This window comes from Nycticebus coucang, chromosome 10, assembly GCF_027406575.1.
Source record: "Nycticebus coucang isolate mNycCou1 chromosome 10, mNycCou1.pri, whole genome shotgun sequence".
NCBI lineage: Eukaryota > Metazoa > Chordata > Mammalia > Primates > Lorisidae > Nycticebus > Nycticebus coucang.
Genome location: NC_069789.1, coordinates 93,417,392 through 93,441,692, shown reverse-complemented (window position 1 = coordinate 93,441,692; position 24,301 = coordinate 93,417,392). Strand labels below are relative to the sequence as shown.

Sequence of the window (24,301 nt, the reverse complement as noted above, 5' to 3'; positions counted from 1 at the left end):
CAAACAACAAGGCTTGGCACCCATAGCTCAGCAGTTAGGGCGCTAGCCACATACACTGAGGCAGCCGGGTTTGAACCTGGCTTGGGCCTGCCAAACAACAATGGCAACAACAACAAAAAATAGCCAGGTGTTGTGGCGGGCGCCTGTAGTCCCAGCTACTTGGGAGGCTGAGGCAAGAGAATTGCATAAGCCCAGGAGTTAGAGGTTGCTGTGAGCTGGGCAACATAGTGAGATTCTGTCTCAAAAAAGAAAAAAAAAAAGGAATAGAGTACTCTGGTGTATTTGAAAATGGTTTCTTTTTCCCTCCCCTTGCTTGGATGCAGAGGAGATTTTCTCTGAAATTGATTATGAGAACCTAGTTGAGCCCCTAGAGTTAAAAAAAAAAAAATATATATACATATATATATATATATATACACACACACACACATATATACACATGTGTGTGTATATATATATATATATATACACATATATATATATACTTACTATGCTTTCAACTCAAAGATAAAACTCAAATAGAATGTCCCACCCACCTCCCCATGACTGGATTTCCCCTGGAACTTTTAACAGTTGGACTTGTCACTTCCAAACCTGTAGCCGTTCATCAATTGTAGTGTAGGTTTTTTTTACCTTGATTCTGTCTTTTTATAGATGTTTGCTCTAGTGAGTCTCTGCTCTGATAAGCCAAGAGTTGTATTTACCTATTGGTCTCTCTGTCTTGGGGATAGCAGTTTGTCGTGTGTCTTCACCTCTGAGTAACATAAGAGGAATTATTAATTTTGTAGTCTGTTCAGCTTCTTTTTTGTTAGGATGGCATGATAACTTCTTAGCTTCTTACGTGTGAAACTGGAAACTAGTAATCTATTTTTTCAATATGTAAACTTTTAAATTCTTTTTAATGTAGATAATACATATAACTTCATCTGTGCTATGAATTTTGTATCATCAGGTAGCTCAAAGATGGCATACTTCTTTTATGTCCAGTTTGCTTATATTTCTTTTATGCTTTCTTTTTAGGTTAATACAATATGTTGGAATGACACTGGAGAATATATTTTATCTGGCTCAGATGACACCAAGTTAGTAATTAGTAATCCTTACAGCAGAAAGGTAAAGTGTTTAAAAATATATATGTAATTTAATGAGAGAAAAACATGAAGAAGTTAGAAAAAAATTACAAATAAGGAATGAAATAAGGAATAAAACTTGTCCATTATTTTGTCAGTTGTATAATTTGTAAGTTAATACATATATGTAGGTCCCTTAGTTTCCTTGAGGATTCATTCAGCCTTAAATTCCAGAAAATTTAAATATACTCCTTTTATTTAAGTGGGTAATCATATTAATAGCTACAAGTGATATTATCTCAATAACATTGTTTAGGGGGAAAAAAGACAATGTGCCATATATATAATGTGAGTTAACTAAAGTGCCATATATAAAATAGGAGTTAACTGAGGAAATTTCTCTTGTGTATAACCTTAATATTCTAAGGTTGAATATTCAATATTCTAAAAAGTTATTAGAATTGCTCCTGTGTATAACCTTAATATTCTAAGGTTGAATATTCAGTATTCTAAAAAGTTATTTGTTCTAATGCTAAGAATAGTGTGGACAAAGCTGCCAAGCATAGTCATTGTTTAACTTTTATTTTCCTAAGAATTTGAAATTTAGTCTTAGAAAATTTAGACAAGTGACTACCATGCGACTATTTTTTGAGTTACAGAGAAAATTAAAAAATGATTTTTAATGAAGAAAAAATTATAATAAGCTAATATAACTCCTTATCAGAAGGTCAAGAAGTATCTAATAGCTAAATAATTTTCTCTCAGGTAACTTTATTATAATTACTGCTTCAAATAAGTATTTATTATAGCTGTAGAATGTACAGTTTATAAGAATGGTTACAGGGAACTTTAGCTCCAGAATGATAAAGCTATGAACAGCTGAATGATTATAATAAAAAGAAAATGTGGGATGTTTTTTACATTTGATCTGCTAGTTACAGAGCGAAACCTTCTGATTTAGAAATATGACTAAATAGTGATTTTAACACTTGTAAGATCTGGAGCTTCATTCAAAGGATTTTTTAAAGTTTCATTTAAGAATAGGAATGTTTCTGCTGGATGCAGTGGTTCACGCCTGTAATCCTAGCATTCTGGGAGGTTGAGGCGGGTAGATAGCTTGAGCTTATGAATTTGAGACCAGACTGAGCAAAAGTGAGATCCCATCTCTACTAAAAATAGAAAAACTGAGGCAAGAGGATTGCTTGAGCCCAACAGTGAGGGGAGGTTGCTGTGAACTATGATGATGCCATGGCACATGTATCCAAGCTTGAGACTGTCTCAAAAAAAAAGAAAAAGAATAGGAATGTTTTCTAGCTGTTTCCCAACTCAAATGATAATTTTTCTATAGTGATTGTGTTAAATTTCCTATATTGCATGTCTTTTAATGTCTCTTCTTCTAGTGTAATTTCAAAATGTATCTTCACTTGCAACTGAACGCTGCGGGTTGTGTTAGTTAGGGTTCAGTTAGAAAAACCATGCAATAATTTTAGCAGGGAAAGTTTAATGTAAAGAATTCTTACCTATAGCAGGAGATTATAATAATAAGGGCTTGGCTACCAATAGTAAAGAGGACTGTAAAACACAGAAGTGATAGGTTAGCTGCCACTAACCCTAGGACTTAGATAAACCAGCTAAGGGAAGAGCCCTCTCAGTGCTGAGAGGGCCTTCTTTTTTTTTTTTTGTAGAGACAGAGTCTCACTCCATGGCCCTCGGTAGAGTGCCGTGGCCTCACACAGCTCACAGCAACCTCCAACTCCTGGGCTTAAGCGACTCTCCTGCCTCAGCCTCCCGAGCAGCTGGGACCACAGGCGCCCGCCACAATGCCCGGCCATTCCTTGGCTGCAGTTCGGCCGGGGCCGGGCCTGAACCCGCCACCCTCGGCATATGGGGCCGGCGCCCTACCGACTGAGCCACAGGCGCCGCCCGAGAGGGCCTTCTTGAACAGGGTATGCCATGACTCACTGGATGGCAGAGATGTCTCAGTTATGCTAGTGGAACTTGCCAGGCATCCCTCCACCCCGGAACTTGCTAGAATACCTCCCTCTAAGGCAGGGGTCCTCAAACTACGGCCTGCAGGCCACATGCGGTGGTGTGATTGTATTTGTTCCCGTTTTGTTTTTTTACTTCAGAATAAGGTATGTGCAGTGTGCATAGGAATTTGTTCGTAGTTTTGTGTTTTTTTTTAACTATAGTCCAGCCCTCCAACGGTTTGAGGGACAATGAACTGGCCCCCTGTTTAAAAAGTTTGAGGACCCCTGCAAAGAGTACGGAAAGGATGTTCAAGGCAAGGTATCACATCAAAGGTAGTATGCTACAAAATGTTCCAGAACATTGGGAGATGGTGATGCAAGAGAAGTTGCTGAGTGTTGTACCATTCATTAGGTAGGTAGGTCTTGAAGAGGCTGATTGTCCCCCAGAGCCCTGATACTACAGTGCTGGAGTAGCTGCCCACAGTGGAAGTCCCTAGCATGGAGAACCTATGAATAGTTGCAGGAGCCTACTAAGGAAGCATATCAGAAATACGAAGCAAGCCAGGGGTGATAGCTCACACTTACAATACTAGTACTCTGGGAGGCCAGAGTGGGAGGATCCCTTGAACTCAGGAGTTCTCGACCAGTCTGAGAAAGAGTAAGACCCTGTCTCTCACTGGGCTGATGGGTGGCTCATGCTTGTAATCCTAGCACTCTAGGAGGCCAAGGCAAGTGGATTGCTTGAGCTCACTACTTGGAGACTGGCCTGAGCAACAGCGAGACTCTCTCTAAAAAATAGCCAGGAGTTGTGGCAGGTGCCTATAGTCCCAGCTGTTTGGTTGGCTAAGGCAGGAGAATCACTTGAGCCTAAGAGTTTGAAATTCCTGTGAGCATTCTGCCAAGGGTAACAAAGTGAGACTCTGTCTCAAAAAAAAAAAAAAAGACCCTGTCTCTACTAAAAATAGAAAAAGTAGCTGCTATCTAAGCAGGTGTCTGTAGTCCCAGTTACTCAGCAGGCTGAGGCAGGAGGATTGCTTGAACCCAAGAGTTTGAGGTTGCTTTAAGCTAGGCTGACAGCACTCTAGCCTATGGTAATAGAGTGAGACTGTCTCCAAAAAAAAAAAAAAAAGGAAGTAGACTCCTTTTATCTGCATTATTCCTCATGTGCCTTTTACTGGCAATGTTTAACATTATGCCTACCGTTAAAGGAAAAATGTTTAAAGTACCCATCTCCATTGCCTAATCTGTAAAAGTAAATAGTAAATTTGGAGCTGAGAGGAAATGATTTGATAAGTGGCTCAGTAGGTATATCTGTGTTTACTTTTTGGTCCTACTATAATGTGAGATTTCATTAATATTTAGGTCTTTGAAAAAGAATTCCATAGAAATTTTTAATTATGTTATGATTAGTGTATTGGTATATATAAATTTATGTGTTAGTTTTCTCTCTCTCTTTTTTTTACCCTATAAGGCCCATAACTTCAGAATGTTGTTTTCTACCATCTTCGCAAGTTATTTCAACTTTGCTGAGCCATTTTATTCGCATATTAAGAGAATCATAATGTCTAAAATACCTTCTAATGTTAATATTTTATATTTATGTCTCTCTACCTTTAAAAATTGTTTTGTTTATTCATTTACGTTATATAATGATGTATGAATGAGCCTGGCTGGTTGTTTGAAGCTGAATCTTAGAGATTATAATTTATTTTTAGATTCACAGATTAACCTTCAGCCAAGTAGTTTAAGAAACTGGATTTTATCAGTTTATAAGCATTGGCTATGTTCCAGTGAAATGTTTTATATCTAATTTGATAAACTTGGAATATCATGCTTACTTTTAATTAGGATTATGTTTTTTCATTGGCTTTTGGCTTCTAAGTTTGTGTGTAGAGGAAATACACAACTATTTTTATATCAATGAGAATGTGGAAGCTTGGCAGACCAAAGTGTTACATAAAATTTTCAATCTCACAGAATAAATCGTTGTTTCTTCTTTTTCCACATTTAAACAGTTAAAATATTCAATAAGTATTTGTTGTCTGTCAGCCTTCTTCATATTGTTCGCATTGAGGCTGTCTTTGATTAATAGGTTATAATTTTATTTCAGTGATAGTTTTACTTAATTGTGCTTGCTTAGCAAAGGGAAAGCTTGCTGTTTTCAAATCCTACTTTTCTTAGGTCAGTAATTACTACATTAGGACAACCCTTTTCTTATAATAGAGAAAATGTTCTGGAATAATGTATATAGAGAATGCTTTTTGATCATCATATCAATAGGGGACCAAAGGAACGATTAAAAGATCTATTTCTTCTTTATTTGCTTGTCATTTTTGAAGAAATGATAGTCACTTTGTATGATTACCAATATAATATGTGTATTCAAAAAAGTGATTGCTCTTCTTCACTTCCAGCTTGAGAAATGATTAATCAGATTTTACTTTTAAAGACTATAATTATTACAAGGCTTTATCTTTGTCATATGGTGGTTTTAATAGATCCAAATTGATATGATAAAGGACTTTTAAAAATCATAAAACACAGATTCATTATATAGGAAAATAAGGCTTTTTTTTTTTTTTGAGACAGAGTCTCAAGCTGTCACCCTGGGTAGAGTGCTCACAGCAACCTCAAACTCTTGGGCTTAAGACATTCTCTTTCCTCAGCCTCACAAGTAGCTGGGACTACAGACGCCTGCCACAATGCCCAGCTATTTTTTTGTTGCAGTTGTCATGGTTGTTTAGCGGGCCTGGGCTGGGTTTGAACCCACCAGCCCTGGTGTATGTGGCCGGCATCCTAACCACTGAGCTACGGGCGCCGAGCCGGAAAATAAGTTTTTGAATAATGAGTCAAATAGTACATGTTCTTGTAGTGTGATTATTTTTAGAATCTGCGAGTTAATGAGAGGATTAATTTATTGCATGTAAGGGTTTTGAAACTTATTTTTTAATAGATTTAAGAGGCTGAAGATATTCCTTATTAATTCAATTATATTTTAACTATATATACCAGAGAGACTCTCTGTACTACACTGGGACCCTCAGTGGGCTACTAGTTCAGGGTATAGCTGAAAAAGAAGAAAGTTAGCTCCGAGATGACCTTACAGATTCTTTTCTTCTATAAAAGAAATCTTGAATGTATAGAGATACAAGATTTTTCTTGTTTTGACCTCAGCCAGCTACTTGTAGTCCTCAGAGCTTAAATGTTTTCTTTACTTTATGCTTTTGCTTATTCCTGTCATCTGCTTGGTAAATTTAAATTTCTTCCTTTAAGTCTCAGTACTTTTTTGTGCAATTTCTCTAACTTTCCCAGACACATGTAGCTACTCCTTCCTCTATATCATGTACTCTGTGGATTATCTATTGTTACATTATACTGTATTATATGCCTTTACATGTTGTGCTTAGATTTTAACTTCTTTGAGACAGTGATAATTTCTTTTTTCATGTCCTCAGCACTTAGCAAATTATTTACTCGTCATATGGTTGGTGCCCAGTGAATCTTAACGAAAGAAAAGTACAAATTTGTATTCTCTATAACTCAGACAGAGTAGTGGGTCAGGTTAGAAGAGGGTGACTTTTAACACAGGGTTGAAAAACCACTTTTGACTATATACTTTTGGATCAAGCTTCAAGTTTTGGAAGACTATACATGACCTGATGAAGGAGGAAAGAGATAACCTGCTTGGCCAGCTATTTAGCTATGATAACATTGTGATCAGCAGAATAATAGATATTATAACTAGACTACCTTCACATTTGGTAAGCATTGCAGTTATCCGTACAGTAGAACCTCCATAGCTGACCACCTCCTTAAGCTGACCTAATTTTCATAGATGGGACATGCACCACGTGTGCATATCGGTACAGTAGGCCTAGTTCTGTTGCCACTCAACCAGGTTCGTCTGCCCACTGCCCAAGAGAAAGCCAATATCCAGAGACAGCAGGGTTTACAGCAAATAGTTTATTCTTCAAAGCACTAAACAGGTAGTCAGGAGAATTCTTTCAAATCTGCCTCCCCAAGAATTGGGAGGACAGGGTTTTTAAAGACGTTTAGGTGGGCAGAGTGTTAGGCATTCAGGATCTACTAATTCGCTGGTTTTGGGCCACTGTCTGGGTGGATCAGCCCATCCGTTAGAATGCAGTTCCTTTGGTGGGGGGATCCAAGACCACTTGAATCAGTTCTCTGGTCTGGCTGGGTTACTCAATCCACTGGAATGCAAGACCTGGAAGGAAATGGGTGATTTTACTTACGGAGGAAAATTAAAAAACCTTGCAACTACCAGCTGTGGCTTCTATAGTAGCAATTACAAAGAAGCAAACAAGGGACAGTGACTACTATCAAGCAAATAAGCAGACAGTGGCTGATTTTTATCGTTATTTTCGCTAGGCCTGTTCTTTCACAGAGTTTTAGGGTCTTTACTGCAGTTCTCACATTGCACCCTTTTGTCAGTCAGTTTGTAAGGGTGGTTTCAGTTCCTTATGCTGCCCACGTCCGTATGTTGACCAGTTTGTTGCATCTGTTGGATGGTCAACTTACATTACTGTGCCATATTATTTTCATTTCTACCTCTGTGGGGGCATTAACCTTAGATTTTTTTCTGAATAATTATCAAAATACCAAAACACGACTAAGAAAGTAAGTCCAACAATCAGAAATTATAACTGTTCTCAAGTGCATGCATATTTTTTATTAGCCTTAAAGCGATTTATTTCCAGTAGCATACATACCTGTATTGGCTGTATGGATTCAGTTTCAACAATTAAAAAGCAAGTTCCTACCATCATTGAAATTACCAACTATCCACACACATGAATACTCATTCTTCCAACAATTATCTCTTAATAAATTAAAGACTGGTACAAAATGAAATTCAAATGGTAAACAGGGATTGTAAAAATTTGGATTCAGTCAAAAGGCTGCACTTAAGGATCTAGAAGGCCACATGTGGCCTTAAGGCCGCAGGTTCCCCACCCCTGAAAGGCTATATGAAGTTTACATTTTAGTATAATTGAAATGGGCTGTCATTAGAGAGGGTTTTAAATGTACAGATGATGTGGTTTACATTTTTTAAAAGATAGCTCAGGCTGCCATTTGGAGAGTAGAGTTTGAATAAGACTGAAAATAGGAGATAGGAAGCCATTGAAATAATCCCCATGAGAGAAGATGATGGCTCAAAGGTAATGTCACTAGAGGTGGTGAGAAGTATTTCAAGAAGTATTTTGGCATTTCACTGATAGTTTTGATGCTGTCGATGAGGGGAAGAAAAATGAAAGATGATTCCTTAGTTTTTGACTTGATCTGGTTTGTGGGTAGACTGATGCCATTGAGATGGGGGAAGACATGTACTAGAATGTTCGTAGCAATACTATTCATTTTAGCCAAGTAAGTGAAACAACTCCAATATCCAACAAAAGAGAGGGATCAGAAATTGTGATCTATTTCTAAATTGCCAATAATAATGAACAAACCTCCTGTGTGAACAAAGCAAGGCACAAAAGAAAACGCACCATAATGATTCCCATTTATATAAAAGAAGTCTGGAGAGGGGCATCAGAAATCTAGAGATTTGTTCAAAAGAAAGGGGCTCTCAATTTTTTATTCACTAAAATTTCAATTAGTTTAATAAAGGAATCCTTTTCAGTTTGAGTGACGAAGGTGTCAGTCTCTTGTTTTGTTTCTGAAGTTATACATAAACCTGTTAAATGAGATGAATCAAATTGTTAAGTGTTTGTGACACTGACTAATGCTGAAAATGTAACTAATGCAAAGCCAGAAGCCTTCAGAGTAAGAAACTAATGGCTGTATGTAGTGAGTCTGTATATAGTTAGCAGCTTGATAACTTGTCCTCAAATGTCTGACAGGATTAAAGGCATGACATGTCTTGTTTAAAGGCTTTACATTCATTGTTCTGTTTCATAACCTGGACATGTTGTGCTAGTTGTACAGAATATCTCTCAGTTTGGTTTTGTCTGCTTCTTCATGAGCAGATTCAGATTAAGCATTTTTGGTAAAAGTTTTCAACAGGTAACATTGTGGTACATGATGTTAGTTTGTTTCTTATTTGGTGATACTTAATTTGATGCCTCCATTCATTACTTTTTGTAACTAATAAACAGGTGGTATGTTGAGACTGTGTGAATATTCTCTTTACTACAGCCTTTCATCAAGTGGTTTTCATGTTAATTGATGATTTCTATTTTAATTACTTGTAATAATGTGGTTACAAAACAGTGATTTTTGAATTGTTATTCCTTGTATGTTTACAATTTATAATCTTGTATAAATAAGAGGATTTCCTCTGTCTCTACTACCCCTAAAAAAAAAAAAACTACTATGGGCTTATTTTTAATTCAGTGTATTATAATCTGTCACTGATATTCTTTTTGATGCTCAGATTATCCCAAATTTGTTTCCTGGACAACAAAGCCAACTTTGTGTCTGGACACAAAGCCAACTTTGTGTCTACATTTTTAAAGCATTTTTTAAAAGCATAACATATATTCCCTACTCACCTTCTACTCTGTTATATATCCATTATGGGGATGTGTTGTGGTTTATTCAACCAGTCTGCTATGTTTTTCGATTATAAATAAATCAGTAAATAAACTTGTATGTATTTTTGTATGTAGGTGTTATTTGAGGTATATCTTCAGGGTAAATTCCTAGATCTAGACTTACTTGGTCAAAGATTCCTAGATCTACTAACAGATGTTTCTTGCTGTCAACAGTAATTCTGGTCTTTTAAATATAATTAAAGAATTGGTTGTTGGACTTTGGCTGTATACTTATTGATAGAATTTCATTACTTTGATTTTATGTCATTAAAATTCAGTACATTTTTGTTTCTTTATCCTGAAAGGGAATAATTTAATCATCTAGCAATTCCAGAAGTCAGAATAGTTCTTTCTTATTTACTGAGACTTTATGAGTGAATCAGGTAAACCAAATAGGTAGAAATATGCATATTTGAATTTCATGGTACTATTCCAGTTGTTATTCACATATTAAAGGGAACAAAAAGAAAATATGTGAGATTCTTATTTTTTTCTGATTGTAATTGTTTAGAATCAAATGATAATCTTTCACTGAGATGAGAATGTTAATGATGAATTATTACTGGCTGTGATTACATTAAATATGAATATTTCTTTCTAGCAAATAATAAATTGCCATAAACTTCTTTTTCTATGTGTTTTAGATTTTGACAACAATTCGTTCAGGACACCGAGCAAATATATTTAGTGCAAAGTTCTTACCATGCACAAATGATAAGCAGATTGTATCCTGCTCTGGAGATGGAGTAATATTTTATACCAATGTTGAGCAAGATGCAGAAACCAACAGACAATGCCAATTTACGTGCCATTATGGAACTACCTATGAGGTATGATATTATAATTATACATAGACACATAAGTAAGTGTATATGTTTTGGTATAAGAGGGTATGCATGTATAGATGTGTGTATCTATAGATATGTGTAGATACACATATGTAGATAGGTGTGTATCTATAGATATGTATAGATACACATTCATGCATAGAAATTATTGACAGAATATCTGGATGTACCAACGCCAATGCCTGGTACACCCTTCAAAACGTTTTTCCTTAGATGAGTTCGCAAACCTTATACAATGATACAGCTCTGATGGCCATTCCAGAAAAAGAGTTCCAAAGTTAATTCAAAGGGTAGACTAGGCACTGGTGTTGGTGCATAGCTTCCCAAGGGGAGTACTTTGAGGGTAACCAGAATGATATTTCAGCAATGAGTTATGTAGCACTTTTTCTGGGACGAGTTTGTGAACTTAATTGTTGGGTATCATGTGTGTGCAACTTGATTGATTTTCACAAAATAAATTATACATTTACACTTTGAATAAGAAACAGCACCTGGTAGGTCTTTTCTGCCCCCACATATAGGATTCACCAATTTCAGTATCCTAACAGCAAAGGTTAGTTGTGCCTTGTTTTTGGAACTATATATAAAGGAGAATCATTATTGTGCGTTTTCTTTTGTTTGCTTTGTTCACACAGGAGGTTTGTGAGATTTGTTTATTTTGCTGTCAATAATAACAGTTTGTTCATTATTACTGCCCATTTAGAAATAGATCACAATTTCTGATCCCTCTCTTTTGTTGGATATTTGAGTTGTTTCACTTACTTGGCTAATATGAATAGTACTGCTGTGAACATTCTAGTACATGTCTTTAGATGCCCCTATGCAGGCATTTATTTTTAGTGGAACTGCTTGATTGTAGCAGAGATGTGATCAGTTTTGACTGACACAGTTTTTGTGATACGGTTTTCTGTTGTGACTGTACCAATCCCATTGATAATGTGTGATTGTTCCAATTGTTTCACATCCTGGTCAACACTTTTTCATTTTAGCCATTCTAGTGAGGAACAGTGGTATTTTCTTTGGTATTAAAATGTGCTTCCTTGATAACTAATTAGTTTCAGCACCTTTTTACATATACAATGTTTCAAACATAAGAATATACCTTTCAGCCAGGTGTGGTAGCCCACACCTGTAATCCTAGCACTCTGGGAGGCCAAGCCAGGTAGATTGGCTGAGCTCACAAGTTCAAGACCAGCCTGAGCCAAAGCAAGGCCTCGTCTCTAAAAATAGCCAGGCGTTGTGGTAGGCACCTTTGGTCCCAGCTACTCAGGAGGCTGAGGCAAGAGAATTGCTTGAGCCCAAGAGTTTGAGGTTGCTGTGAGCTGTGATGGCATGGCACTGTGCCAAGAGTGATAAAATAAGACTTTCTAAGAAGAGAAAAAGACAAAAAAGAAACGTATCTTTCATTGTTTAGGTACCATATATGGGAAATGCTAAATACCCAGTTTTGGTACTGTTTACTTATAGGGACAGAGGGAAAGGAGAACTTGTTGAGGCTAGGTTCACATAGGGCCTCAACTTAACAATACTGTCAGTATTAAATTAGAAGTTGATACAGGAATATTTAAAATAATTCTTTTAAAAGAGATTTTATTGTGATAAAATAGAAAATTTCCTATTTTCACTATTTTTGAGTATATATTTCAGTAATAGTACATTCACATTGCTGTGTAACCATCATCACCATTAAAAAATAATTTTAAGGGGTTCAGTTTATGTGCATTTCAGCATCCTAGTTTTCTTCACCATTACCAGAAAAGATAATTTTTTTACATATATATAATAGTTATAAATTCAAATTCAGAAAATGTAAAAATTAGACTTTGAATAGTTACCCAAGGGAGAATCTTTCTTGTCAAAGTTGTAGAAAGTTTATAATTTCAGTGAATTTCATCTGAAGTTATTTTAATTCTGATTTTCAAAATAATGAATCATATTAGTTCAATTATTACTTCTTGTGTGTTTCTATCTGTATTGTACTATTTTGAATCACATTTTGGTTAAGTCTTAAGTAATTAAGACTTTTGTTTTTGTTACCTTTCCTGTAATCATTTGGTGAAATAGTAGGAATGTTTCTTCAAAGCCGTCTGTTTAAATGTTCAGTATGTTTATCTGTATGTTTGCTTTCACTTTCAGATTATGACCGTACCAAATGACCCTTACACTTTTCTCTCTTGTGGTGAAGATGGAACTGTTAGGTGGTTTGATACACGCGTCAAAACGAGCTGCACAAAAGAAGATTGCAAAGATGTAAGAATCCAATTTTTGTACAAGTGAGAAAAATTAATGTGATAATTAAAATTGAACACTAAGTTATCTGGGTGATATGATTATGAGTAAATTTTTAAATTTTTGTTTTACAAGATTTTTATCAACCATATATTTTATAATCACAATTTTTAATATTAAAATGTTAATGCTAAAGTTGACTTATACTTTAATTGTGCATTTATTTCATATATTTATGAAATGTTCAGTATACAGTCTATATCGAATTTATCTATATATCTCATTTACTCATAGAGAGAATTTTGACTTAACCCAATAGAAGTAATAAAAGTTTGTGATAGTTTTAATGTCTCCTTCTCCCCTGTCTTTTAAACCAAGAACCATCTTGCTATCTTTTTTTTTTTTAAGGGAATAATAAGATACCATGTGTTTCCATATCAAAATAATCATTCATATTTAAAAACTGATATTAAAGATATTTAATATTTAAAGCTATTTCAGCTCTTGTATAGTAAAAGATGGGAGAAATCAGTGTTTTGAACCCAGACATCTAATTCCAAGTGTTTTCTCTGTCATACGTTATTGAGTACACAGTAACTTTTTCTTAGATCATTTTGACGTAAATAAAATAAGAAGTGTTGTTCAAAACAGGTTTACTCAAAGTTCACAAAACCCAAAAAATCACTAGTAATCTGATTAGATGCTTGCTGACTCAACCAGTTATCATATAAACATTCTTTAGAGGTAAAAAGATTGGTATGTTTGAAGCAGAAAAGGAAAAAATTGAAAAAAATGTAAACATACATTTGAATCCATTTTTGTTATGTATGTATATATACATATATACAAATTGGAAAGCATTGAACTGAAGGCAGAAATAAGTTTAAATATTAGACTATTAGGAGAATTTCTTATATATGTTTCTTAGTAGTGAGTACTAAATTTTGTTATTTCAAATTCTTTTAAACTGTGTTTTACTGTATAGTACTAGTTTTAATTACGCTTTCTTCAAAACAAAAACTCCATGAAAATAAGAAAGCAAGTCTGATGAGAAGGAAAAGTACTCTTTCCTTAATAAAACTTCTCTGTTATATATAAAAGTGAATAGAGGCAGAGAGTATAAAAAAAAAAACTGTTAACTAGAGTAATTCTTAACCACTGAAAGCTTAGAATTATGAAAGGCATTTAATAAGTGTAATGTAAGGTTAATAAAGCATAATACAAATGAATTTCAAAACGTGGCTAGAGCGATTAGAAAAAGTTTGGAGGCTCTGCATGGTGGCTTACGCCTGTAAGGCCGAGGCGGGCGGATCGCCTGAACTAGAGCAAGACCCCGTCTCTAAAAATAGCCAGGCATTGTGGGGGGGAAAGGGGGGCGCCTGTAATCCCAGCTGGGGAGGCTAAGGGAAGAGAATCGCTTGAGCCCAAGAGTGTGAGGTTACTATGAGCTATGATGCCATGGCACTCTACCAAGGGTGACAGACAGAGTGAGGCTCTGTCTCAAAAAAAAAAGCATAGAACCAATAGATTACCTTAAGGGTATATATGTACAGTAGTAGCTCTTACATGTTCTTAATGCTTCTGTCTTTTGCAGGATTTGTATATATGTGTGTATATAATTTTTGCCACTGACAAGGAGCCAAGTTAATAAAACTTTTCTAAGAAAAGTATAAAATTTTAAAATTAGTTAATATTTTATTGTATTTTAATAATAATTAAAACATTATGAATATCTGCTGGGTACTGTGGCTCATGCCTGTAATCCTAGCACTCTGGGATGTGGACGTGGGAGGATCTCTTAAGCTCAGGAGTTCAAGACCAGCCTGAGCATGAGTGAGACCCTGTCTCTACTAAAAATAGAAAGTCTAGCTAGGTGCTGTGGCAGGCACCTATAGTCCTAGTTACTCAGGAGACTGAGGCAGGAGGATTGCTTGAACCCAGGAGTTTGAGGCTGCTGTGAGCTAGGCTGACTCCATGGCCTAGGGCAACAAAGTAAGAGTCTTGACTCCAAAAAAAAAAGAAAAATATTATGAATACTATATAGAATAATTATCAATACGTATCATAGACAAAGGTAGATTATAAATCCGTCTTTACTGTCAAATGAACCAGTAATAGCAGGCATTTTTACTGGTATTAATGAATCACAATGACTTTGTGATTCATTACATAGGAAATACTAATCTCTAAGTTTAGCATTTCTACATACGTTTTCTTACTTTGGTTTGTAAGGAAGGTGCACAGTATTATAGTAGGAATCAATCAATTTTGGAGCTATCTAGCAAATTATAAAGAAAATATTTTTCTTAGAGTGATAAATCTCTAAGAAAGAATATAACTGAGTGCATTTATATAGGTTTTATGTAGGCCGAATGTGTTAGAAATGATTTCTAGTAGAAACCTGAAAAATAAACTAAAAGAAAACGATATTGTTTTTTCATTGTCACACTGACTAAATTAGGATTTCTGTTTATTTTCTCTAATTTCTAAAGGGAATATGTTTTAGATGTAGTATTATCTTTACTATATAGTTCTGTGTAACTGATATTATGTTGTCTTTGTAGGATATTTTAATTAATTGTCGACGTGCTGCCACGTCGGTAGCTATTTGTCCACCAATACCATATTATCTTGCTGTTGGTTGTTCTGATAGCTCAGTACGAATATATGATCGGCGAATGCTGGGCACAAGAGCTACAGGTAAGGAGATAATACTAGAGAAAACATAGGACTGTCAGTTTAAAGCAGCAGTTCTCAACCTGTGGGTTGCAGCCCCTTTTTAACAATGAAAATACATTGTGGCATTAGGAAAGCTGAGAACCACTGGTTTAAAGAATAAGTCTTTATGACATATTTTCAATTTTAAAATTTAATTATGAAATTTCAGAAAATAGAATTGTGAAAATAATGTGGATTATAAAAGTATAGCATTTCACCAAGTTTTTAATGACTCCATTGGAAAGAAAAGTTTGCAGTTTTACTTGCCACTTTATTGAGTTTTTTTTGTTTTTGTTTTTGTGTGTGTGTGTTTGTTTTTTTAGAGTCCTACTCTGTCACCGTGGGAAGAGTACCATGGTATTGTAATTTACAGCAACCTCAAACTCTTAAGCAGTCCTCTTTCCTCAGCCACCCGAGTAGCTAAGACTACAGGCAAGCACCACCATGCCTGGCTAGTTTTTTCTACTTTTTTTAGTAGAGATGGGGTCTCACTCTTGCTCAGGCTGTTCTCAAACTCCTGAGCTCAAGTAATCCACTCTCCTTAGCCTCCAGAGTGGTAGGATTACAGGTGTGAGCCCGGCCTCATTTACCATTTTAACAAGTTGGGACACATGTATTAGGACTGCCATAACAAATTACCATAAACTGGAGATCTTAAAACAACACAATTTCTTCTCTCACATTTCTGGAGGCTAGATGTTTGACATTAAGAAGTCTCACGGTTGGTTTTTACTAGAGGCTCTGTCCACGCCTTTCTCATAGTTTCTGGTGGTTGCTGCCAATCCTTGGTGTCCCTTAGTTTGTAGTGCGTCACTCCAATCTCCATCTCCATCTTTACATGTCATTCTCCCCTGTGTGAATCTTGGTCCACATTTTCCTCTTCTTAGGACATCAACCATCTTGGATTTAGGGCCCACCCTAATCCAGTATGACTTCATTGTAACTAAGTACGTACATAAAGACCCTATTTTCAAATATGTTTACACTGTGAGGTTCTAGATCAGCGGTTCTCAAACTGGGTCGTGACCCCTTTGGACTGTATTAAAGATTCGTGGCATTAGGAATGTTGAGAACCACTGTTCTAGATAGACCTGAATTTTGGTGGAGGCTCGGCTATTTTTCAATCAAGAGGATAATGATAAATGTGATGGAGAGAAAAGTTAGAAAGAATAGTGAGTTTGGTATATATTAATGTATTGCATGTATTTATGGCTGCTTAGCTTAGTTAAAATACTGTTAACAATGCTGCAATATTGAATTTAAATGTAATTTAAATGTTATTTTTCTCCTCATTCACTGTGGGATTAAACCACTTCCAAAATAACCATTGAAAATCAACTTTTCAATGGTTAGCATTTTCTTAAGAGAGGAAGGCCAGGATTACTTATGCACACAGATACACATACATATACACACAAATACAGATATCAAATAACACTCATATATTCACATATTTGGTATTGTTAAAAGATAACTTAGGCAGAAACCAATGATATCAGTAAAAATGGACATTGATTATTGAAGTGGGGATACTAGACTCAATCTTTGTTTCCTGAACTGTGATTGAGGAATGGTATCTGTTTGGATACGTACATTTAGGGGAAACAATTGTAATATAATATGAAATTATAGGCTTAATGATTGTTTTTCTACAGATGGGACACAATTGACATTTTGACCAGGACTTTATTGTGCAAGATTATACAACTTTGTGGGATTCTTAAAATTTAGTATTCCTAGTAAAAGATGAATTATCTTAAGGAGATTGTATTATTTTATCTAGTATGCTAATAATAGCTTTCCTATTGTAAAAATTATCTTAATTTGGGGGGAATTTTTGGAAGATGACATAGTGACTATACCCATAAATCATTTTAATTTATCAAATAACTCATTTCAACAAAACATTATATAACCTGGAATTTTAGATAATCATGGATTTTTTTTCTGGTGTTATCTTTATACTATATTCTTGTTTTTCTTATAAAATCTCATTATCAAAGAAGGAACCTCTTCTAGAAATAGAATGTGATAGCTTGGATTTACACTGTTACATTAAGTCACATATCTTGTAATTGAGATTAAGAGTTTTAGACATTTTTAAAAGAATATTAATTTTAAATAACTTGCTGTTTCTTAGGGAATTACGCAGGCCGAGGGACTACTGGAATGGTTGCCCGTTTTATCCCTTCTCATCTTAATAATAAGTCCTGCAGAGTGACATCTCTGTGTTATAGCGAAGATGGTCAAGAGATTCTTGTTAGTTACTCATCAGATTACATATATCTTTTTGACCCAAAAGATGATACAGCACGAGAACTTAAAACTCCTTCTGCAGAAGAGAGAAGAGAAGAGGTAGGTTTATTCAAAACCATGCTCCTCATTTAGAAAACATTAATTCAATGATTCCTGGGCCCAAGCCCCAAAGTATTAATTTTCAAGTGTTTACAGTTTGGGGAAGAAAAAACACAAGACATACTTGAAAGAATAGAGGCTAATAATTAAGAATAAGGCTGTAGGAAAAAATATTGTGAACTTTTAAAGAGAAAATATAGCAAAATGTTTCTCTTTGCAATACATAGCAGCTCAAGAAAGATCAACAGTTCTAACACTTGTAGAATAGACAATAAAAATGTGATGTTAAACTTACAAGAAACTAAATGTTTATAGCCACATACCAACAGAAGTTCTGTCTACTATTTACTATCATATGTGCACAGCAGTTCCCTCTTCTCCCATTTGTGCCCCTCTTTCACAATTATGGACTAGTGACATATTATTTCTGAGTACATTTTATAAAATACCTATGAGTTAATGGGAAAAAGACAACGTAAGCATATATATTAAAAAAGTAGGTGAATGAACTGAATTGCGGTCACTAAAGTGGCTATAAAATAGTTAACACTTTAGAAATAAGATATCCTTGATGGTGCAGAGCCATAGGATAATGTTTGCTTTAACCTGTTAAGCTTTTTTCCCCAGTATGTTTTTCACTTTGGCTTTTTTATTTTATAATTCACTCCACACTTCACCATGTAAATGTCTTGAAATTAATCATTGATTTTTATTATCAATATCATGTTGACATTGGCTCAGTGCCTATTATTGAATACATTTTAAAGGTTACTAAAGAACAACAGTGATTCTGTAATTCCTATGAAATTCAAAACCAAACTTAGTTCCCATAATTTCAGATTTAGAGGGCTATAAAATTTGAAAAAAAATCAGGAAAAAATTCTGGATTACTTTATGTTGTGTGAATTTAAATGTGGTAGTATATTTAAGTGAATTAGGAAATTGATGAGGAAGAAGGGTATGATGGCTAAAGAAAACTATTTGAGTTTATTGTTTCGGTAGAAAACATGAAATCTGCTTTGTCATGTTATGTAATTTCATGTGGGTAAGTTGCATTACAGTCAGACTTTGTGCCTGCTACATAATGAAAGAGTTGGAAATCCATAGACATTTGATGTGGGCCGACTAGCTTTGGTGCATAGATGACTTCACCAAAAGATATTTGTTTAATCAGAATGAATGATAGTGAGTCCTGAACACCGTGGGTTTTTTCCTGGAAGTATTTTTTGTGGTATTCTTAGTTGAATTAACTAAATTAAGAAAAATAATTCTTAAAATGGATTAAAATTACAAAAATAAAATTTGCTTATTGTTAACCAAATAATTCACAGGTGTACATAGTAGAAATTAATAATCTGTCACCCTCTTAATTCCAACATTTTCCTTTGGCGTTTTATACTAAAACTTTGGTAATAGTGTTAGGCAGACTCATGTCAACTCTACAAATATTTATTCAGTGCCCAATATATACCAACTCTTATACTAAACTTTAGAAAAATCGAGGATGACTAAAGACTTGGCCCCTCATTCAAGGAATTTACAATTTAGTAGAAGTAGAGATATAAATGAATTGCAAAACTTAATGGAATTATATATAGGGTCTCTGATTTATAGGGTCTTTGACTTACATAAGCAGAAAAAATAGGCAGTAAGTGATTTTGATTAGGAACATTAAAGTTTGAGCAAGGTTTTAAAGCATGAGTAAAAGTTTATTATATGGTTTTTCTTATGTTTCCATAATATTTTTGTGTTTTCTCAATTTGTGGGGTCTTCTTTTTCTTTTCTCATGCCCTCTAATAATTTCTCTTTTATGTTTTTCCAGTCTTTTGTATATTTTTTTATCTTACTCAGCTTTTTTGTACTTCTCTTTTTCCTTTTTTAAATTTCCTTCCTTTTTTTTCCTTTTTCCTCTAAAATATTTTTGACAGTCTCTTACTTGCCCCCCTCCACTATTGGATCCATTAGTTAAATACATTCTCTCATTTTACTTTTGTATTCTTTTTGTCTTTTTTTCCAAAATATTTTTGATAATTTCCCACTTGGCCCACCCCACTATTGGGTCTATTAGTTGAACCCATTGTCTCCTTTCCCCTGGTCCCCGTTGCTTGACCCTGAAATATATGTTCCAGGTCTGACTATTATTTACCAATCTGGCTATACTCCTGCCCCAATCCAAGGCATCATCTTTCTCCTAGATACTTATGGTAGCTTATTTATTTATTTTTTTTAGACAGTCTTAACTTTGTCACTCTTGATAGTTACGGTAGCTTTTTAATCAGTCTTCTGCTTGCACCCCCAACAGTCCTTTAGCTATATAGTATCCAAAGTTTTCCTGTGAAACATAGGTCAAGGGCACAGGCTCACGCCTGTAATCCTAGCATTCTGAGAGGTGGAGGCGGGTGGATTGCTTGAGCTCACAAGTTCCAGACCAGCCTAAGCAAGAGTAAGACCCCAGTTCTACAAATAGCCAGGCATTGTGACAGATGCCTGTAGTCCCAGCTACTTGAGAGGCTGAGGCAAGAGAATTCTTGAACCCAAGAATTTGAGGTTGCTGTGAGATACTCCACCGGACTCTACCAAGGGTGACAAAGTGAAACTCTTGTCTCAAAAAAAAAAAAAAAAAGTTAAATCATGCCATTTTTTTCATCAGCACTCCCCAAGGCTCCTCATCTTACCCAAAGCAAAGCTTTTGTCCTCAACAAGGGCTTTAAGACCTTATATTACCCTTTTTATTACTACTTCTACTGTGTGCTCCTTTACTCCCCACTTGTCACTTTTTTTTTTTTTTGAGACAGAGCCTCAAGCTGTCGCCCTATGTAGAGTGCTGTGGTATCACAGCTCACAGCAACCTCCAACTCCTGGGCTCAAGGAATTCTCCTGCCTCCACCTCCCAGCCCCACTTGCCACATTTACTTACTTACTAATTCAGGCAGCCTAAGCATGCTTCTACACTAGGGCTTTTGCATTTACTATGCCTGAAACACTCTTCACCAAATATCTGGATTTCTTCTTTCCTTATGTATTTCAAGTTTTTGCTCATATAACCATCCAGGTAAGGCCCTACCTTATCACTCTTATTTAAAATCACAACCCTTTATTCTCTGGTACTGCTTATTCCCTTTCTACTTTATTTTTCTCCATAGCACATCACTTTCTAGATATATTTTACTTTTTTATTTCATGTATTGTTTCCTCCACTTAGACTCTAAATTTCTGATACTTTTTCTGTTTTGTCCATTGTTCTTTTCCGGTACCTTACAATAGCACCTGATACAGAAAAGGAGCTAAAATATTTTTGGTGACTGAATGAATGAATGCTATAATTTTTAGTACTCTTGAGTGAGTTATTGTACATACTCAAAAAATCAAATTTAGGATTGCTTATAAGTTTTTATCAAAACCTGCTTAATGGTTGGGGAGGGGATGAATGTTATTTTTAAAAAGTAAGATAAAGAGAGGAACTCACAGAATGAGAAAAAAATGTTTCTAGATCATATACCTGATTGGAGCGTGGCATCCAGAATATACAAAGAACACTTGGCTCAGCGCCTATAGCTCAAGCAGCTAAGGTGGCAGCCACATACACCAGAGCTGGCGGGTTTGAATCCAGCCTGGGCCTGCCAAAAAACAACGACAACTACAACCAAAAAATAGCCGGGGGTTATGGCGGGCACCTGTAGTCCCAGCTACTTGGGAGGCTGAGGCAAGAGAATTGCTTAAGCCCAGGAGTTGGAGATTGCTGTGAGCTGTGATGCCAGGGTACTCTACCTAGGGCAACAGTTTGAGGCTCTGTCTCAAAAAATAAATAAATAAATAAATAAACACTTATAACTCAAAAAGATAAAATCCAAATTATATTAAGGTAGAGAGGTTTTGAAGAGACTTCTCCAGAGAAGTGATACAAATGGCCAGTAATCACAAAAGGAGATACTCTGTGTCTCTAGTCCATAAGCAAATACAAATCAAAACCACAGAAAGTACTACTTCAGACTCACAAATAAAAATAGTGGATAGCTAAATGAAAAAGACAGTAACAATTGTTGGGGAGGACGTGGAGGAATCGGAACCCTCATAAACTGCTAGTGGGAATTTGAAATTTTGCACCTGCTTTGGCTTGGAAAATGGTTTGGCAGTTCCTCTAATATTAAACAGAGTTGTCTGTCGTATGTCCCCTCAGTTCCGCGCCTAGGCATACCTTAGAGACATTGCAGATTGGTTCCAGACCACCAAAGTAAAATTAATATCGTGTTAAAAGAAGTCACACAAATTTTTTGGTTTGCTAGCCTGTATAAAAGTTATGTTTACACTATAGTCCATTCAGTGTGCAGTAGCATTGTGTTTAAGAAAACCATGTGCATACCTTAATTTAAAAACACTTCGCTAAGGCTTCAGCAAGTTGTAATGTTTTTGCTGGTGGAGGGTCCTGGTTCCCGTTGGTGTCTGCTAACTGATGGGGGTAGTGTTTGCTGAAGCTTGGTGTAGCTGTAGCGGTTTCCTAAAATAATAAATTAACATCGTTTCATTGATTAACTCTTCCTTTCACAAAAGATTTCTTGTGTCGCATGCAGTGCTGTATGATGAGGTTTTGCCCACAGATACATTTTTCAAAATTGAAGTTAGTCCTGTCAAACTTAGTTGCTGCTTTATCAACTAAGTTGATTGAATATTCTAAATCCTTTGTTGTCATTATAATAATGTTTACAGCATCGTCACTAGGAATAGATTCCATTTCAGGAAACCACTGCTTTGTTCATTCATAAGCAGTTGCACATCTGTTCTATTTTATCGTGAGATTGGAGAAATTTAGCCACATCTTCAGGCTCCACAACTAATTCTAGTTCTCTTGCTATCTCTGCCACATCCTGCAGTGACTTCTTCCACCGAAGTTGGGAACCCCTTAAAGTCATCCATGGGAACCCCTTAAAGTCATCCATGAGAGTTGGAATCAGCTTCTTCCAGTGCCTGTTAATGTTGATATTTTGACCTCCCAGGAATCACATATGTTCTTAATGGCATCCAGAATGAGGAAAACCTTTCTGGAAGGTTAATTTATTTTGCCTAGATCCATCAGAAGAATCATGATGTATGGCAGATACAGCCTTATAAAATGTATTCCTTAAATGATAAGACTTGAAAGTCACACTTAGTCCTTGGTCTAGGGGCCGCAGAGTGGATATTGTTGGCAGGCTTGGATTATTAGCAGGCATGAAAACAACATCTCCTTGGACATGTCCATCAGAGCTCTTGGTGCTCAGGTGATTGTCAGTAAGCATTAATGTTTTGAAAGGAATTTTTTCTTTTTTTCTGAGCAGGAGGTCTGAACAGTAGGCTTCAGATACTCAGTAAACTATACTGTAAGCAGATGCATTCTCATCCAGTCTTCATTATTCCATGTATAGAGCACAAGCAGAGATTTAATGTAATCATTAAAGGCCCTAGGATTTTCGGACAGTAAATGAATAGTGGCTCCCACTTGAAGTCACACTGCGTTAGCCCCTAACAAGAGAGTCAAGGTGTCCTTCGAAACCAGGCATTGACTTCCCCTCTCTAGCTATAAAGTCCAGTTGGATCTTCATCCAATAGAAGGCTGCTTCATTTACAACGAAAGTATGTTGTTCAGTGTAGCCACCTTCAATTTTCTTAGCTAGATTATCTGGATAATTTGCTGCAGCTTCTATGTCACCACTTTCCACTTAACCTTGCATTTTTATATTATGGAGATGGCTTTTTTCCTTAAACTTTAGGAGGTAACTTCTGTTCGCTTCAAATTTTTGTTCTGCAGCTTCCTTGCCTTTCTCACCCTTTAGGGTATTAAGAGAATTAGGGTCTTCTTCTAGATTGGGCTTTGGTCTAAGGGAATGTTGTGGCTGGTTTGATCTTTTTTCCAGATCGTTAAAACTTTCTCCACGTAGGGGCAGCGCCTGTGGCTCAGTGAGTAGGGCGCGGGCCCCATATGCCGAGGGTGGCGGGTTCAAACCCAGCCCCAGCCAAACTGCAACAACAACAAAAAAACTAGCCGGGCGTTGTGGCAGAAGCCTGTAGTCCCAGCTGCTCAGGAGGCTGAGGCAAGAGAATCGCGTAAGCCCAAGAGTTAGAGGTTGCTGTGAGCCGTGTGACGCCACGGCACTCTACCCGAGGACGGTACAGTGAGACTCTGTCTCTACCAAAAAAAAAAAAACTTTCTCCATGTCAGTTATAGGCTATTTTTGCTTTTTTGTCATACATATATTCACTGGAGTAGCACTTTTTATTTGCTTCAAATGCATTCCCAACTTGGCTAACTGGCACAAGAGGCCTACCTTTCATCCTGTCTTGGGTTTTGACACGTCTTCCTGACTAAGCTTTTGATTTAACATGAGAGTTGTACACCTCTTCCATTCACTTGAATACTCAGAGGCTACTGTAGCATTATTAACTGGCTAATAAGGAGGCCTGAGGAGAGGGATGAGGGAGTAGTAGCCAGTGGTTAGTGAAGCAGTAAGAATGCACACAACATTTATCTGTTAAGTTCATTCTTTCATGGGCACAGTTCGTGGAGTCCCCAAGCACTTACA

The 24,301-nt window shown here is 36.0% G+C and overlaps 1 protein-coding gene across 8 annotated transcripts in view; it reads left to right on the top strand.

The window, feature by feature from the left end:
- DCAF6 (DDB1 and CUL4 associated factor 6) overlaps window positions 1-24,301 on the top strand; it is a 132,916-nt gene that overhangs the window by 24,983 nt on the left and 83,632 nt on the right. For 7 of the 8 annotated variants that reach the window (XM_053605973.1, XM_053605980.1, XM_053605978.1 and 4 more), the window contains exons 3-7: window positions 1,021-1,113; window positions 10,242-10,427; window positions 12,582-12,695; window positions 15,239-15,374; window positions 17,533-17,747. In XM_053605973.1, the coding sequence (XP_053461948.1) occupies window positions 1,021-1,113; window positions 10,242-10,427; window positions 12,582-12,695; window positions 15,239-15,374; window positions 17,533-17,747 (744 nt within the window). The remainder of the gene's footprint in view (window positions 1-1,020; window positions 1,114-10,241; window positions 10,428-12,581; window positions 12,696-15,238; window positions 15,375-17,532; window positions 17,748-24,301) is intronic. The other variant, XM_053605975.1, reaches the window with a different exon arrangement.